We start from the raw sequence: 18,332 nt of genomic DNA, 5'->3' as shown, positions 1-18,332 counted from the left end.
TATATTTAGCCAAGACCTTATACGAAAATTTCTGCTGCATTTTATCAAAGACATTTTCCAGAAGCAACAAAATCAGCACCAGTTTTTTAAAGCTTTAGGGATGCATAGCTAGCATATCAATTAGTAATTTATTATTCTATTATCAGATGCATGGCAGCCTATAATTAAACTGGATTAATTAACCAAATGGGTAACCAAAGGCACTATAATTGGTAATGTACATGCCAGGATTATCTTAATTATTCTTTACATCAGCATTTAACAAGGTTAGCTAATGCAGCCATAGGAACAATATCAGCCTTCAAAATCAGAATTATATAAGCTTTATTGAAGGAGAATGGGATAAAACATTTTTTAAAAAAAGGTATCAGTCCAATGGCATTATGTCCAAGGACTCAGTGGGTTTTTATATCTCTCTTTGAGATAACCATCCATCTTCAAGCAAGATCCGAGAGTTCAAGAGAACCCAAATTGTACACCATTCTGATGCAGAATGTAACCCAATATAGAACTAAAGAGGGAAAGTCCCCAATTTCAAATAGCCATTAAATCCACCGGCATTTGGTCTTGTTGGATTAAGAATAAGCCACTGGATTGCCCTGTTCTTCCTAATCTACTAGTGTGGGGTTCCCAAACTGAGATTTCTGAAACGAAGTCCAGATTTGAGTCCCCAAAATACATTCACACTTCATATTATTTTTCAAAATAAATGCAGCATTGATCACAAATTATTTTAAAACAATTTTTATTTAAATATTAAATAAAACAGGACTAATTAGTTGGTGCACACCTCTCATTTTAACATAAGAAACAAAATGATTTTCAGTCATGATAAAAAATAAAAACTATACATCTTAATTGAATCAATCACATAGTGTCTTTAAATAATCTATTGCATTGCAGTCTGCCAAACAGTACTGTCAAGAATATGACAAGAAGAAGCAATGCACAAACCCTGAAATGTTGAAAATGACCTTTTAGTTTCTCCGAATAATTGAAAGCATATTCTTTATCATTTGGAGAGGAGAGTCTAGAAGTAAAGTGCTTGTCACTGCTTAGAACAAACAGATTGTTTTTATGGCCTGTTGATCCATGGCAGATAAAAGAGAAAGATCCAAAGGAAAGAAGCTTACCCTTCTTGAAATAACACATGGAATTGTTTTATGAACACGAAGGCAATGCTGCTGCTTTGGCGTGACCTTGTTTCCCTTGTGGAAGTCACCCTCCAAAACCATCTACCCTGCCACTTTGCAGTCCACATAAACTGTTTTATCTTACTTTTTTTTTTTTTTTTGCTAAAAGGCACCAGTCAGAGAAGATTACACAGAGTAATTTAGCTTCACCTTGAAGATCTTACAAAACAAAGAGGCGGCAGCAGCAGCAGCAGCAGCAGCAGGAACCCAAGGCCCCAGATATGCAGACACTGTACATGAATGAATGAAACTCGAGAGTCACAAAAGCATTGAACATATACCGTATCATCTTACCCGTCGTACCCGCTTCCCATCTGCCAGACAATCTTTGGTTTATTTATTTAAAAAAAAAATTTCACATATATATATAACACTGCAGGCTGCACAAAGCAGTAGCAACTTGAAGGCACCCGAGTTATTTTTAGAGAGATGGGTCCTTAAAGAATTAGACAGAATGAAGCTAGTTTTGGCACCCAAATGGTAACCTGGAGCCCAGATGGCTCACTACGTGCTCACCTGCTCCTAGCCCCCAACTACTTTTTCGTCCTCCTCCACCCACTGACGGAGGATGGCAACCATCCTCCCTTTCTGGGACAAAGTATGCCTGGCTTCCGTCAATGCAGACAGAAGCTACCAAATGGTAAGAGAAACCAAATATCATGAAACCAAAAAAAGAGCTTATTCAAAAGATTATCTCGTAGTGTGTAATGATTTCCAATTCCTGTATGTGTGCATACAACAGATCATATTAAACTGCACATTAAAAATCTAGTTTCTTTAAAAAAAAAAACCCCAATCTGTTCAGGTAAAAAAGAACAAAACTCCAAAGTTGTGCTGTTCTTCCCATTGTAATTAATTTGTTCAAAAATCACTGTTGTGCTTTCTTATACTTTCAACTGCCAAAATAACTGTTTTATTTTTAAAATATTGCACTTTTTCCCAACAAGTCAGTTCAGTTTGGACCCTGAAAGCAAAATGCATAAAAACTTCGTTTGTAGCAGCAATAAATGTATACAGCACTATAAAACATTATGCCCAGCACGCACCATCAAAGTGAGGCTATGACTTGAGAAGGAAAACAAAACAAAACTTTTGTTTATATATTTCCCACCCCAACAACTCTTGCTATTTCACCCTAATATTTCCTAAAGCACTGTATGAGCAATTCCATGCCAATAGGTAATATATTCTTATGTTTCTCTTTCTAAAGAGAAACAAAGACAGAAAAACAGCTTGTAGTCCCAGAACAAAATCCTCAGCATTGCTTATAATGTTAACTGCTTCTCGTAATTACAAATTTTTCTTAGCTACTACAGGAGAGTTACTAAGCAAAATGTTCACAGTTTTATCAAGTTATAATCATCTAAGTTGGAAAGTAAAACTGAAAAATGTTGGTTTCATTAGCATAAACATAAAAAGTGGAGATGCTTTGAGCATTATTTTTCTACAAAGCATAATGCTATTGTTTCTGTGATAGTTTTTGTAAAAGGTAATCATCTTCACAAATCCATAAACAAGTGAAGTGAATTGGAATACCATAACACTAATCACTTCTTTGAAGAGGCTTTCCCTGCTACAATAGAACCAGACACAACCATCTACTTTTACATAACAGCAGACCCGACTTTAATACAGTACCAGAGAACCATTATTTCCCCCTTGCCGCCCCACCTGACTCATTGGTTTTTACCAAACAAAAAGGTTTTCTCATTATATTTGTTCAGTGCAAGAATATTGAAGCTAAAAGACCTAAGTATTGCTTTTTCAGTTCTATAGAGATATGAGCTTCTTCATATGAAGGGCCTCAGCACATATTTCAAACATGTTATTGCTTCTGATATCCCCTTAGCAAAATAAAAAAATCTTTTGTTTGCAGGCTTTAACAAGGTCCCAACCACTCTCTCCTGAAGGTGATGACCAAGAGAACAGGAGAAAAATCTCATTTGACTAAGACAAATTTCCCCATCTGGTTTGAAGTAAGATCCTCCATTTCACAGTCCCCATGGTGCTGTAAAGTAACTGTGTCGTAGCTCAGAGGTTGCACAGTAAAACTACTTGGCTGAGAAAACACAGATGCAACTGGAGATACATTGCTGCTGATATGTAGATGGGTATTGAGAAGGTGAGCAGCTGAAGTTACTGGAGAGACAGCAACTCCAAAAAGGTGAGGCTGAAGAAATTGAGTGTTATGAAAAGCGAGCTCTACTGAGTTCTCACTTTGCAGTTCAGAGAGGAGTAGGGATTTGGATGTATTACTGCTTGAAGAGTCGGGCAAGAAGATGTTGTGTGACTGAGAAGGCTGGTGACAGTTTGGTTGGTGATGTTGCAGCTGGAGCATCCTGAACAGAAGAAAGAGAAAGCAAAGAGGTTACCCGCTTGTGTTAAGTTTCTCGTGTTGTTCTCACCCACTATTGCCATTCTTCTAACTCCTTTTGGGTTAAGAGTGCAACAACTTTCCTGAAATTATCTTAGCCCCACAAAAACACAACCAACCAAATGCGAAGTAAGGGACTGGGATCCAGTCCATTCTCGAGGCTCTTGAAACTCACAGCAGCAAAAATACATCTTATCCATACAAAATGTATGGATGGGTCCATGCATGTTAAGCGCGCAGACATATAGGTAATACAAAAAACCCAAAATCTGCAAATGATGGGCCTGGCATTACTGATCTGATCAGCGGATGTTCCCAAGGGCACTGGGTTCAGAAGAATCTTACTTTAATGTCATGGAAAAACAATCAAGAGCACAAAAAAATCTTTCTCTGCGTGCAAATTAAATCTTAAAACAGTTTCCCCCCCCCCCAAAATAAATCCACTACTAATAGCAGAAACACTTCTCACCCAATGACTTGATATCATTAAATTATGTTTAAACCTGAACACTTCATTTCACAAAATGATGCAGAGGTCAATAAACCTCTCCATAATCTTTATAAAGTGAAAAAATAAACAATGCATTTGATTTCAAAGAGAGCCCAAGGTCAATACATATTGTTGCAAAGGCTGCAGTCTAAGGAGCGTTTCTCACGGCAGAGGCTGTGTGCTCACCTTTGCTGCTGAAGCACCTCTTCAAGCAAGTTCCTGCTCTCTCTGCCACTTCCGCTCCCGCTGCTGCCGCTGCTGCTACCATTTCCCCCATTGCTGTATATGCAGGTATTCTGCTGGGAATGCTGGAAAGGGCTCAGGCCATTCCGTGCTATCCGAGCAGAGGAGGACTGGCACACCTGGCGAGCAAGGCCTTTGATTTTATTCAGTCCGAGAAAACCTTTGGCTCTAGTATTCTTCCGGAGCTGCTGCCTAAATGCCTTCAAGCCTGTAGAGCAACACATGATCTGGTAAATAGCGCCTGTCTTAAACCCCAGCTATTGAGAAGTTGCAATTATCCCTCATGGGAAGAATTGCAGTGATAAAAATGAATATTCTACCCAAGTTTCTTTTTTTGTTTCAAATGTTACCGATTTTGAAGAATGAGATTAATTTAAGTGAATGGCAGAAAGGCCTTAATAAATTCATTTGGGCAGGGAAAAAGCCAAGGGTTAAGTTTAAAATTATGCAAGACTTCCGTGAGAGGGGTGGACTCAAGGTACCGAATTTGAAATTATACTATGATGCGGTGGTTCTAACACTAATTAGTGATTGGGTAAATTTGACAAATTCTGAGATATTACATTTAGAGGGATGGGATTTACTTTTTGGGTGGCATGCCTATTTAATATTTAATAAAAAAAATGGATTGGGTCTTTAAAGCTCATATTCTAAGAATTTCTTTACTTAGGACCTGGAGAAAATATTATAAAAGTGATTTTAAAGTACCATTATGGGCTATACCTTGGCATGCGATAGAAGGAATAAAAAGAGGTGCTAAAATGGATATGGTATCTTATAGACAGTTACTTAGATGGGATGGACAAAACTGGCAGTTAAAATCACGGGAAGAGTTAGCACAAGAAAATATTATTTACTCTTGGTTCCAATATAGGCAATTAGCAGATAGATGGAAGGTGGATTGCAAGGTGGGTCTTCTTAGAGAAGATGAAAATCTTATTAAGCAAGTGAAGGATCAAAGACAAACCCACATTAAGAGGATTTATGGGGTTTTAGTTGAATTGGATTCAGAAACGGAACTAATTAAAGATTGTATGATCAGATGGGCGCAGAATTTTGGTGAGCCAGTTCCATTGGACACTTGGGAAACCATTTGGGTGAGAAATGTCAAATTTACACAAGCACAGAACTTAAGGGAGAATTTTTATAAAATGTTTTATAGATGGCACCTTGATCCACAAAAAATGTCTCTTATGTACCCTGACTTACAACCTAAATGTTGGAGATGTGGTTGTATGGATGCTACCTATTATCATATTTGGTGGTCGTGTAGAGAGATAAAAGCATTTTGGATTAAGATATGGTGGAATATCCAGAGAATTTTTAGAAGGAGGGTAAAATTTACTCCGCAATTATTTTTGTTGGGTATAGTTATTGATTGTGATACAAAGGAGGTTATATTGATGTTAAATTTGATTACAGCCGTGAGGCTGTTAGTAGGACAATATTGGAAGAAGGAATCTTTGCCTACATTGCAGGAATGGTTTCTTAAAGTGTCTTATTTGGCGGAAATGGCAAAGATTTCGGCTTTTTTAAAGGAACAAACGCAAGAGAAATTTCTTGCTGTTTGGGATAAATGGATAAAATTTATAATTTAAATTGGATATAAAAAAATATCATATAGCTTTTTCATAATTTTTATTTTTATATATATACATATATATGTTAATGTTATATTTTTTTTTCTTTTTCTTTCTTTCTTTCTATAAATATAATTTTTAACTGTTTTTTAATTAAGCCTATATCCTGCTCTGGGAAGCTCAGGGGGGGGGAAGGGGGGGTGTTTGGGTGGGGGTGGGGGGAGGGGGGTTTTGTTGTGTAATGTTTAGTTTTTTTTCTCTTTGTATATGTGGTTTTTTGTTATTGTATTGTTTTGCTCTTTTTGTAAAATTTATAAAACTTTTTAATAAAAAAAAAAAAACACCCCACAGCTATCTTCAAAGTTATATCCCTCCTTTCCCACTTAGGCCACCCTGAATGACAGCCGCAGATTATCATCTCGTTTCATCGCATACACTCCCACGCACACATTCCTCTGTATCATATGCATGTTCTTTTGGTTTGAGTATAAATAACTTGCAACTTGCAATTTGAAATTGTGGCCATGCTGGTCTCTTTATAAATACCAGCATGGCCACAATTTCAAATAGGAATATAACATGGTGTATAGTACACAGGCAAATGTCTAAAACTCCTATTGCAGACCTAGAGAATATTTGGTGGGCCTGGATTATGTGTGTACAAGCAAGGAAAGATTACCTTGAGTTAATGAGGTATCAGAAGCTCTCCTTCCTTCTTGGAAACTGACAGGCAACAGAGAAGTGCCACCTCTGCAGCCCTGAGTTTGCAACACTGGGGTATCTGAATGGGAAGTCAGGAACGATGATGTAACTCTAGCTGCGGTTGGGTGACCAAGGTTCATTTGATTTTCCAAACAGTTGCTCAGCATTTCAGAGCCATCATTTGCTGACGAAGGGAGACAGCTGTCCGAACTGGTTCCTTCTGTAGGGCTTGCAGAAGAGGAAATGACTATACCTATAAAAAAAAAAAAACAGGCAGAAGGGAACATTTGTGAAATTGATATAGAAAATAACAAGAGTATTGGATACAAGATGAACCTTTTCTACTTACAAAAGACCTACTCTTAACAAAAGCCTTAGGCAGTACTATGCCTGAGGTCAAACAATATGAAATTCAATTCAATGCAACTTTAACTACAGAGTAAGAGTAATAATAAAAGTAGTATTCTTTTAAATATTAATTAAGCAGCCTGTCTTCACAGCACTTACATGGTGGAGAATGCTGATAAAAATGAGTTGTTACTCCAGCCAATGTGTGTCTTCGACTTGTGCTGATGGGAAAACAAATTGGATTGAAAGCTCTGATTTCTTCCTCCAGTTCCTTGTCCTGCTTTACTTCCTCACTGATTGTAGTTTCCAGGAGGCTGTTTGGAGAGATGGAACGATTCCTAAAAAGGGTGTTGAAGTTTGGATCCATAGGAAAAAACAATGGCTGAAAAGTAAAAAAAAAAGGAATAATAAAGTGCCTTTATCTATTTATTTAATCTATCTATCAGGTTTATACAGCCACCCATCTCACAAGAAGCAACTCTGGGCATTGTTGTTTGTGCCTCTATAGTATTTTTCCAAGAAGACACATGTGATATCGTACGGATTGACATTGGAGGGTAAAAATAAAGGACAGATCTTTAAACGTATTCTCAGGCCTCCTTGGTTCTAGGATTCCTGTTTCTCCTGATGGCCTCCAGTCAACTATTATGTCAGAATGCCAGGAGCACCAACCTGGAATGGGTTGTTCAGGTCGCAATCCACATCTGCCTGCAAGGGGGACTGAATCAGATTTGGGGGCTGGTGATATAGCAGAGATGATCTGAAGTTCTCCGTGGCAATTTTATCCTGGGGCAACTAAAGAGATTCGAAACAAAGCAATGATCAACTACATTTTGATTTGACATTCTGCACAATCTAGATAAATTTGCCAGAACTAATTAATTTGTCCTTTAATAAATACATATCCTGAGTTTAGTTTTTGAATTTCAGAAAAATGAACTGGAGAATAAAACATTAAGTCCAATGCAAGCTAACTGTCAGCTCTGCTTGCTGATGCTGAATGCACAAGATTTCCTACAGCAAATGGTTTAACACTGACATAATTTATTCTAATTTGTTTATCAGAATTCAAACTTTTATTTTAACCTGCAATGAAATATGCTTTATGCCAGAACTGCTGAAATATGTCTCTTGGTCCACAAAAAATGATGAGAGAGCTGCTTCCTTCTGTCACTCTTAAGCTATAGTTCAGCTCTAAGATGAACAGGAGCAAAAAAGAAAAAAACTGCATGGGGAACTCAGTTGACTTAACTTAGCTGACCTAAGAATGATTATATATGACCTTACCTCAAGGTTGCTGAAGTCTGAACTTCTTGGTCTTTGCTGACGACTGCTTACTGAGCGATGGGACAATTGATTGCTACGATACTCCCTGAGGCGCTCCAAAAGAAGGTAGTAAATTGCAGCAAAATGATTGTAGCTGCTGTTTTGTAAAGACTACGGGAAATGGAGACAGAAACTAATTATAGCGCACAGATACATTTAAAAAGGTATAGCCATCCATTCACTAATCCCAAAAACGTCTGTCTAATAGAAAGACAGCCACACACACATACACTCTCCTTCCCACCCACCCCCAAGTTTATTGCAAAATAAGTTATTTAAAATTACTGGCTAGAGGAGTTACACTTCAAAGAGCAAGGTTTAGCCATTGTCATAAAGGCAAACTTAGGGATTGGGTGAGCTTCTTCAGGAATGGAAGAAATTGGGATTCTCAAAACTAAATATTCTCTGAACTCAAATTTTAAAATGTCATGCCAGCTTGAGCATTTGAAAAGCACTCCTATCTAGAATCTCCAGACAAAGGTAAAAATTATATGAGCTATACAGGAATACATTTTTAGCAATAAACTGATACTCGATAGGCAGACAGGTGCCACTTTCCTAAAGGACACACCTTACAGGGGTTCTCAACCTTGTCAACTTTAAGACTTGTGGACTTCAACTCCCAGAATTCCTCAGCCAGCTTTGCTGAGGAATTCTGGGAGTTGAAGTCCACAAGTCTTAAAGTTGACAAGGTTGAGAACCCCTGCTATGGTCCAAGACAGACAATGGCTTTTCAGAGTAAGATGTCAAAAACTCACCTCAATCGTTCTTTGTCTGTCAATACCAAGAGTCTGCATGATCCCAAGGACCTGCTCATTATAATCTCCGAGGTTGGAGTTATAGTTCTGCATGGAGAAGGATAAAGAGTGCTGCTGCTGAAGAGACAGGTCACCCTGCATCCACTTGTGCTGCTTTATTTGAGCAATTGTAATTCGTTTTGTAGGATCCACAACCAGCATCCGTCGAATAAGCATTTCACAATCTGGTGATTTATTTAGAAGACAAGAACAGCAACATTTGAATATAAAATTAAGGGCAAACAGAGTGACTTAAAAGTTAGCTTAGTGTTCAAGTCTCCTTATTCACAAAAAGCAGGCCCATGAAAATTGTTCAATAATGAAGACAAATCTTCATAGCTATTTCCCACTTCCTTCACAAAATCTTAGGGAACTTCAGTTGCTTTTAAAATTTTACAAGCGTAACTTGGAGGGATTCTTCTGTTGCCCAAATTTCACAAGAAGCTTATTTAAGTACTAGAGTCAATGGATAACAATTCAGCTACTGACAAAATAGTGATTGAAAGATTAAAATAAATTCTAAAAATATATTGTCTACTAATTAAGTCCTTTTTTCTCCTAAAGAAAAATCTTATTATATAGCTTTTACATTTTAAATGCTTTTGAATATTTTCCTAATTAATACAGAGCTAGGGAAATCTTTCATTCAAAATGTTAAAATGCCACATAAATAATGATATGTTCAATGTTTAAAAACATTAAAATATAAAACAGGAAAGCGTTAAAGTTAAAAAAAATAGAAATCCCACCTTGGGACATGAAATAGGGAATACGGAATCGTCCTTCTAGCACTCTTTGTCTTAATGATGGTAAATTGGGTCCATCAAATGGGAGAGAACCACAGACAAGGACATACAGCACCACACCAAGGCTCTGTCAACAACAGAATAACATATATAGTCAGTGAAATACACTGTATCATCTTTTGATATCTTACCAGGTGGCTAATATGGGATTTACAGCTTACCCATATATCAAGATATGGCCCTTCATATTCCTTTCCTTCAAAAACTTCTGGAGCTGCATAAGGTGGGCTTCCACACCAGGTGGACCGAGGTTCACCAGATTTGTAGAAGTTTCCAAATCCAAAGTCTAGAAAGGAAGATGAATAAAACATCAGTGTTTATTAATAATATATGAATAAGTAAAATTATTTGTATCTATTCTGGCAATTATCTAAGACCACCACATCCATTTTATTGATTTTCAATTGTAGATTTCAAAGCTGTGTCTATTTGAGAAACATATAATACACTTCTAATGAGAAAAGATTTGGAAAACAGGATATGTTTTGCAGTGACAGCATTCTCACCTGCAAGCTTGATATTCATGTTAGCATCTAACAGAAGATTCTCCGTTTTGAGGTCCCTGTGCACTATATGATGGCTGTGACAATACTCTACAGCTGAAAGTATCTGCCAGAATTTCTTCCGAGCTTCATGTTCATTCAGGTGCCCACGTGTAGTTAAATGATCTGTCAAACATGATTAAAAGGGCAGAAATGTCTTCACGTTAATATCAGCTTCAATAACCTCTTAAAAAGCATCTAGAAATAAACTTCCTTACTTAGCTGCACTTCAGCTACTTAAGTTATATATTACTACTGGACAGCTCAGTCTATAGCAGACATAGGGTTGATTCACACAAAGTAGTAAATCAACATACACTCTATCTGATTTTTGTTTAGTGTGAAGTATAAACCGATCCATGATGGCCAGAGATTTGTAACTAATTATGACTCTTCAGTTGATGAAGAGTCTATGATATAGCAGAAGTTTCCATAAGGGGAGAAAAGGGGCAGGATTTTTTGCTGGCTTGCCTTTCTTTCTGTAATTCTCTGTCTGTCGCTCTTGTCTAATTCAGAATGGTGGAGGCCCCATTATTTAAATTATGGATAACAAGCAAGTAGGTGATCACAGCTAATATGCCATGAGAACTTACCAAACATTTCGCCATTCTTTGCAAATTCGGTTACAATGTAAAGCATATCTTTTGTTTCCATAACCTGATGAATATAAGACAGAAAAACATCATATCAAAGATGTAAACTTCTGAAATCCTGAATATGCCTTTGATGATAAAGCCCATTTATAATAGCACAAAACATGCATTTCCTTGTTCACCCATATTTAATCTACAGAGAAGACTTACAGAGACAATCTACAGGAAAACCCAACACCTGCACACCTCTGTATGCAGGCATCTGATTGACATCTAACTTCTCATTAAATTTATTAAAACACATATAATGATAAGACATATATTTAAGTCCACTTAATACAATTCATCATCTGACTTGGAAAAAACAGATGACAAATAAATTTGAAATATGCAATAAGGAACAAACAAGCTATTCAGTTGTTTATACTTGACACTATATATGTTTCATTATTTGGTACAGCCTTCGCCAACCTGAGGTTCTCCAAATGTGATAGAATCATATGACCTGTACATTCTGGAAGTTGCCATTCCAAAACATCTGTACAGGACCACATTGGAGAAGGCTGTTCCAGTATAGGGTTAAACATGCCTAATTCCAACACCCATTGCCATCAAAATATGAATGGCTCTTCCAATATCAGCATGTTTTCAAAGTGTATCATTCTATTTGGGTCTGTTTTTAAAAATGCTTAATATAGACAGTAGTTTCTAAACATTATTTATTAGTGACAGTTCTTGTTATCCTGCCATAAATACAAATTATCCAAAGGAAATCCCATTAAGGATAACTGAACTTTTTTAGTATAGAGCTGTTGACTTGAATCCCACATCCATAAAAATATCAGGGAAATGAATGAAGGAGAGTAAGTGTGTGTGTGTGTGTGTGTGTGTGTGTGTGTGTGTGTGTGTAAAATGTCAAGAGCTATAAATTCTAACATTGTCTAATGAAGTTTAAATATCAAAGGCACGAAAAAGCACTTGCATCCTACACATAATAAAAACATACGTGTATTTTATTGGGGAGGGGAGAGAGATATGAAAGAATAAGGCATTTAAAAAGTTCTGGGAAAGAGGCCAGCTGGATTAAAATTAGACAGTGCTGTTAAAATCAAATCAACACCATTCTCCACCCCCAAAGTGGCATTTCACCTAATTCCTATTGCTCAAATTCCATCAAAGAGAAGCATCAAGCACAATATCAACAGCCGTGAAATACGTAAGTTGGGAGAGCTAACAAAGCTCCCCCACTATTCTGCTAGTTTATTCAAATAGGCAATTAATACAAGGTATTTAATTATTTTAAAACTCCTGAAATATTTATTTTTCTATGGAAGTAAAATCAAAATAAACTCAAGCATATTATATTGCCATGTAGCTTGACCATAGATAGCAGACATTCACAAATATTGCAGTGGCAAAGGCTTTTTTAAAAAACAAATTCTCTACATAAATGTCTTTTTGGTTGTCATTTTTGTATTTCTTAAGTTAGTTGCTTATTCCCTAAAAAGCAAAATGTTTATTGACAACTTTATGATTAATATTTACACACTATGCAGAATCAGGTTTTGACATTTTCTTTTAAAATTTTCCATATACTATAAACAAAATACTTTTATAAATATCAAATATACTTAAAAACAAAAAGAATTAAATTTCAATATCAGCATTTTGGAAATATACTCATTTAAACTATTTAACATGTTTTGATCTGAAATAATACGTTCATCTAATGGAATCAAGTATTATTAAGATCATTAGGCGCATAAAGCCCAAAATATATCTAACAGGCAGGCAATAGTCTGAAATCATTTCTTACCTGGTACAGTTTGATTATGTGGGGGTGATTCAAGAGCTTCATTATTTGAACCTCTCTATAGATTTTTTCCAGATTGCTCGAATCTAACCGTGTTTTGTCTATAATTTTTATTGCAACCTAAGGTTTAAGCAAAAAGAAACTCAGAGCACTCATAAAATATGTTACATTGCTGCAAGTAATACTAACACAAAATTAAGTGTGAAAAGCAGAACATATTTATAGGAAAACTAAAGCTATAAAATTACACTCCTTCTTAAGCATATTTTAAGGAAAGCAATATACAATACATGTGAAAATTAAAGTAACGCAACATCTAAAATATTTCAGTACCAATAGACTGACGGGACTTACACGAAAATATACGAGCAGTACAACTTTAGACATGTTTAGATGGAATAGAAATCTTTTTTTAAAAAAATTCACTTGTTTCTTAAGTAAAATCTACTTAGAAATTAGACTGCTAGTTAGTGTGACTTTTACTTCTTGATATTCCATGCTTTGTACAATCCAGATTCAAAGTATAATTTCAGCATTTTCTAAATGTTATAATTATTCAAATATAAATGTATAATTATAACAAAGCTTGTAAGCATTTATACTTAGTTACACCCATTTGATTATATAAAAAAGAGTTAGCCCCAAATGCATAACTCTATCATTCTGAAAAGTAGCAATTATTTAGGAAGGAATAAATAGTAGGATAACAATATTATAATTAAGCCAGCAATAACTGTGAAATCAACGCCACAAAAGACTCCTCTATATTTAGTGTCATTCTACTTTATATTCATTTGGAGAACTATTCAAAGTGTGTAATAATTTACTACTGGTACTTAAGCTATATTCTGGTCATTACTGTCTACCCCAGGGAATGCCTCTCCAAGTAAATTGGTTTTTTTTCTACATTTGTGAAAATTGATTAATTCCACTGAGCACCGTCTCCCAATGTCTCATGATAAATTTTCTCTATGAGGCAAGGCAGTACAATCCCACACCCACCTGTGTTTTGGTTACTCTGTGCCTGGCAAGTTTGACCACAGCAAAATTGCCTTTTCCCAAGGTCCTCTCAATATCATAAAATCCAACCCGAAGAGGCTTTTGCTGGCTTTGGCTTGAGGTGGGAACGGCTGTATAATCTGACATGATCACCATGATTTGAGTTTGGTGGGGAGCAAGCACCAACTAGAAGGATGTCGGCGTAAGCATTCCTTTTTGAAGATGGCAATTTGCACCTGCAGAGACAAAAACTACATTGAAATTTTCCCCGTTAAGGCGTTCCTTGATCACTTCAGAAGTTGGTGTGCTGGACTTTCCACGGAGACAAAGGTAATGCAGTTGAGGTAATAGAAAGCTTTCCCTGCTTTTCTGTGGTCAGAGTTAATTAAAAAAATAAAGAATGAGATGTATAAACTGAGAGTAAAAATAAATGGTCTGTGAAATCTTTGGGAAGAATTGGGAACTCTCTCCAAATATCAACAGTCCAAGCAACCAAAGCCCCAGTAAAAATGAATGGGGTGGGATCTGAGGTGTAGCCAAACGAGAATCTCTCAACACTCGCAAATACGGTTTTCGTGTGGACTTAAAAGGGAAAGAAAGAAAGAAAGAAAGAAAGAAAGAAAGAAAGAAAGAAAGAAAGAAAGAAAGAAAGAAAGAAAGAAAGAAAGAAAGAAAGAAAGAAAGAAAGAAAGAAAGAAAGAAAGAAAGAAAGAAAAGACGCAAGCTTTCGCAGCATCCGCTCCAGCCCTGCCCGCGCAATTCGCTCCGAAGCTGTACCTTGAGCCCGGCTGCCAAGCGGCTGCCGCCTCCGCGCTCGTCTGGCTGCCAGGCAGGCTCACAAGCTGCCGCCGCTGCTCCTACTGCTCGTGGCACCGCCGCGGCTGCTCTGCCGGCTGCCAGCGAGCTCTCTGCGCGCCGGGGGCAGAGGAACACGCGGGAAGCCCTCCCCCCGCCCACCTCGAAAACCGAGACAGACCCATTGACGTCACTTTGACGCCAGAGCGACGCGCGACCAAGCGTGAGGCTGAATGAGAAGGGAAAGAGAGACATCCAGCCGTTGCCAAGAGACGGACTGTTCTGACGCGCGCCCAGATGGACCCGTCGCCCTGGTGACCGGGAAGGTGGGGTGACGTTCGCGCAAAGAGGAAGGAGAGGTGAAACAACCATCCCCCTTCGCTTGATTTACCACGTGATCGTTTGTTATCATTGCGAGGGTCGCCCCTGCGGGAGCGCACCACCTAGGATTAACCCTCCACGCGCCGCCGCTCGGGCTGTTTGGTCCGCCGCGCTTCCAAGGCCAGGTAAAACTGAAATTCTTCGGCCGCTGAAAGCCGGGCTGGGTTGAACCATTTCTCCGCGTACTTCTTTACTCAAGACTTTGATTACCCCCTAAGACAACCAGAGCCTCTGGGTAGGACGCGAACTAGGGAGGCAACGATGTGTCACCCTTCCTGCGTCAAAATACTGGTGTAGGATGAGAAATCTTCACGCTCCAGATCCCCGAAAGAGTATAAATGTCGTCGCCACGCAGTAAAAGGGTGAATGACTTCGGTGTGTGCGAATCTCACTCGTTTAGGCGACCCGAGGCAGATTTTAGCTCTTTAGGCTGACTATGAACTTTGAGATTTAAGGTATTTGTGAACCCAGGATTCTGCAGACGAGAGTTTTCCTAAGTGCAAACATCTTTGGTGGGGTTTATGATGCGGCTCGTCTATTGTATGGCCTTGGCCATACTTGAAGAGATCTTAGGCTGTCATTTTTATTTTTTAAAAAAGACATTTCCTTCAGTTTGGAGCCACTGAAGGAAATAGAACATATGAGAATGTAAAATCTACAAAAAATAATAGCATGAACAAAAGAGCCTTTGGTTTTGCCCTGTTGTTTATTTAAGACTGTGTGGCTGTTGAATTTCTACTGTTCAAAGCAACTTTATCTGGAAACAAGCAACCCAAAGAGATAATTGGCAGTCTATTTAAATAATTACATTAATTTGCTGCAAAATCTTAATGTTTGCATTCAAAATGTAGCCACAATTTGCTGTGGTCAGTTTTGAAAGTTTATATAAGTAATAATTGAACATGCCTTCTAAACAGTGATCTTTTATATGTGCTATATGAACAAATTTAATGAATATGCTAAACCAAAATACCTGATATAACCTTGTCAGCTTATCCTGAATTCATTTTAGTCACCTTGCCTCAACCCCTGCAAAGTATGTCATCTAAATTTGCCAAGCTGTTGCTCAGTTAAAAAATTTGACAATCTGTTAGTATGCCAGGAATCCAAGCACCTATGTGTGCCAGGCAGGAAAGAAATCCATCAAATCTTCAGATTATTATTGGGAACACTGAGTTTAGCAAGCAGGTCTTTTAAAAAGAGATAATCCCTTTTGCAGGATTGAGAAATTGGAAGAGGTGTATATGTGTATTCCAGGTTGCCTGTTTTTTTTTTCCTGTACACTGGGTCCTTTATATTCTATCCCTTTCTACTCTAAGTATGACCTATCTTTTAAGCATTAAGTATAGAAATGAAAGTTGCATTTATAAAACTATATTTTAATCTTAAAATAATAGAAATTTAGCACATTCAGTTTAGCTGAGATTTTTGGATTGGAATCATGAATGCAATTGCTGGATAGTAGATCCTACTTAAATCAGGTGAAAGATGGCTGAGAAAGAATATTTGTCCATTTGTTTATTTTAATTTATTGGCTTGACAATGGACTCTGAGAAGCATAAGTATATAATAAGCTGTACATCCTTAACATTTTGTCTTTAATCTGAACCTGAATCTTTTGAAGGGCAGAATAATCATAGAGGGAAAAAAATCCTGGTCTCAGCAGAAAAGAGTTTGGAGAATTTGAGCTCTTTGATGTCCTTTTTGCAAATTTACATAATGACCTTGGGCTTACCTTCATCTTTTTTTTTCTTTTAATGGAGGTAATGATATAAATTTGATCTGTGATGATCTCTACAAATTAGAGAGAACCTCATGTGAAATCCCAGGTAATACTGCTAAGAACTGAAACTAGGTGTTCCTCTTCGAGCACTTGAAATGTAACAAAACAGTATGTACAAGTACAGCTGCTCCATGTGAAGAATTCCCTAGAAGTTATTAAGAAGAAAATACACTTTGACAAGCTGTGCTTTATCACCTTATAGCCCTGGAAAAGCACTGTTCTTAGTTTAACCATATCTGCAGCAGTTTATTATAGACCTCTCAACAAACAGTTTATTAGTCAGGAGAGAAACAAAATGATAAGGACTAGCTTGATGTAACTGGTTCACGTGCTTGTTGCCTTCCAGATATAGTGGCTAAAGTAAGCCTGAAAGGTACCAGGCTGGGAAAGATGAAGCAAAACAGCTTTTCTTAGACTGAGGGTTACATTGCTTTCTAGTGTCAGCACTCAGCAACATGTAAAACTCAGTATAAATTAATTTGAATGTAAATTAAATTGAATTCGTTTATACATTATTAATAGGTTTGTTCTCCAAATATTTAAGTATTTCCTCCTTCTGTTATATTAAATATTACAATTTAGTGACAAGTTTTAGAGGGGGTCTAGGAATTGCATAGGTCTTTGAGAACTGTATGTGGCTCTTGAGCAACTTGTTATGGAATTATTAAAGGGCTTGCCCAAGTGTAAGCAATAGGCAAATATGCTCCCTGGAGTTTATTCTATTCTTTGCAAAATGCAGTGCATTTTTTTTGTTTACTGATTTTCTTTCCATTTCTTTTCCTTTTTCAGACTGCTTGAAAGCTTTTGTGAATGTACATGACATCTTCAGTGATCACTCCACCATAACTGTGGTTTTGCAGAAGGAATGGGGTAGTGGTGGTAAGATATATCCTTTGGCTTGACCGAAGCCAGCCATGGTTTGGAATATCTTGATGGTATTTGCTAAACAGTTGACATTGATAACCTCCAATTAAGTAATCTCCCCTTTTTTCTGTCTTCTATTTTTAGTTAAATATTAATGCTATTTTTCCAGATACTAGACATTTGGGGAACTAAGGCCCTTTAAAAAGAAAGAAAGTGGTTTGGGGGACTGCAAAGCCACTCTGGAATCTGTATAGGAATGAGTCTGCTTTCCTCTCAATACTTTGTGGAGTCTTGCTGATGTGTCTCTATGTGGGGCCTGTCCCAAAGACTTCAGCAGTATGAGCTGAAGAGATCACTTTTACGATCAGATGCTTGTTAGCATCACTTCTGTAAATAAATTAACTTAAGACTGAGAAAGAATCAAATGCAATAATAGTCTGAATTTTTCTGTGCTATACATTTTTCTTTAATTTCTTTAATCTCCACTCCCAGAATCCTTCTGAAAGCAATTTGAAGCCATTGCATTCATTTATGTTGGCTCTAAAACATTGAGAACAAACAGAAAACATCATGAGCAGTTGTCTCTCCAACCAACCAGTTAAGAGTTAAAAACAGTAGGATTCAAACAATGTCTTGCTCCCAAACTGCCACAGCTCCAGTAGTAAAATTATTCCTTTGCTTTCAGGTCACATAAAATATAAAA

General features: G+C 37.2%; 1 protein-coding gene across 1 annotated transcript; it reads right to left on the bottom strand.

Annotated features, from left to right (window-relative positions):
- Positions 1–728: 728 nt before the first annotated feature.
- SIK1 (salt inducible kinase 1) lies at positions 729–14,724 on the bottom strand. Its single transcript, XM_039368483.1, has 14 exons — positions 14,584–14,724; positions 13,810–14,042; positions 12,811–12,927; positions 10,995–11,058; positions 10,366–10,527; positions 10,021–10,145; positions 9,803–9,926; positions 9,015–9,238; positions 8,218–8,367; positions 7,603–7,725; positions 7,090–7,312; positions 6,560–6,835; positions 4,244–4,508; positions 729–3,532 (listed from the first exon to the last, which is right to left on the bottom strand). Exons 2-14 carry the CDS (start codon positions 13,960–13,962, stop codon positions 3,133–3,135), a joined length of 2,406 nt encoding a protein of 801 aa, XP_039224417.1. The 5' UTR covers positions 13,963–14,042; positions 14,584–14,724; the 3' UTR covers positions 729–3,132.
- Between the last annotated feature and the right edge of the window lie 3,608 nt (positions 14,725–18,332).

Source organism: Crotalus tigris, unplaced genomic scaffold (assembly GCF_016545835.1).
Source record: "Crotalus tigris isolate CLP2741 ecotype Arizona unplaced genomic scaffold, ASM1654583v1 scf7180000017601.7605149639:7615979, whole genome shotgun sequence".
Lineage (NCBI taxonomy): Eukaryota > Metazoa > Chordata > Lepidosauria > Squamata > Viperidae > Crotalus > Crotalus tigris.
The sequence above is the reverse complement of the archived record's forward strand: the minus strand, read 5'-3'. Positions and strand labels throughout refer to the sequence as shown.

What these genes read in the sequence shown, in the direction of transcription:
- SIK1 (XM_039368483.1), bottom strand. Translation starts at nt 13,962, where the DNA reads ATGGTGATCATGTCAGATTATACAGCCGTTCCCACCTCAAGCCAAAGC. An exon ending in CAGACTTCAGCAACCTTGAG is followed by an intron (nt 7,726 to 8,217) that starts GTAAGGTCATAT and finishes GAATCTCTTTAG; the next exon opens with TTGCCCCAGGATAAAATTGC. An exon ending in TTATCAGCATTCTCCACCAT is followed by an intron (nt 6,836 to 7,089) that starts GTAAGTGCTGTG and finishes TTTTTTTTATAG; the next exon opens with GTATAGTCATTTCCTCTTCT.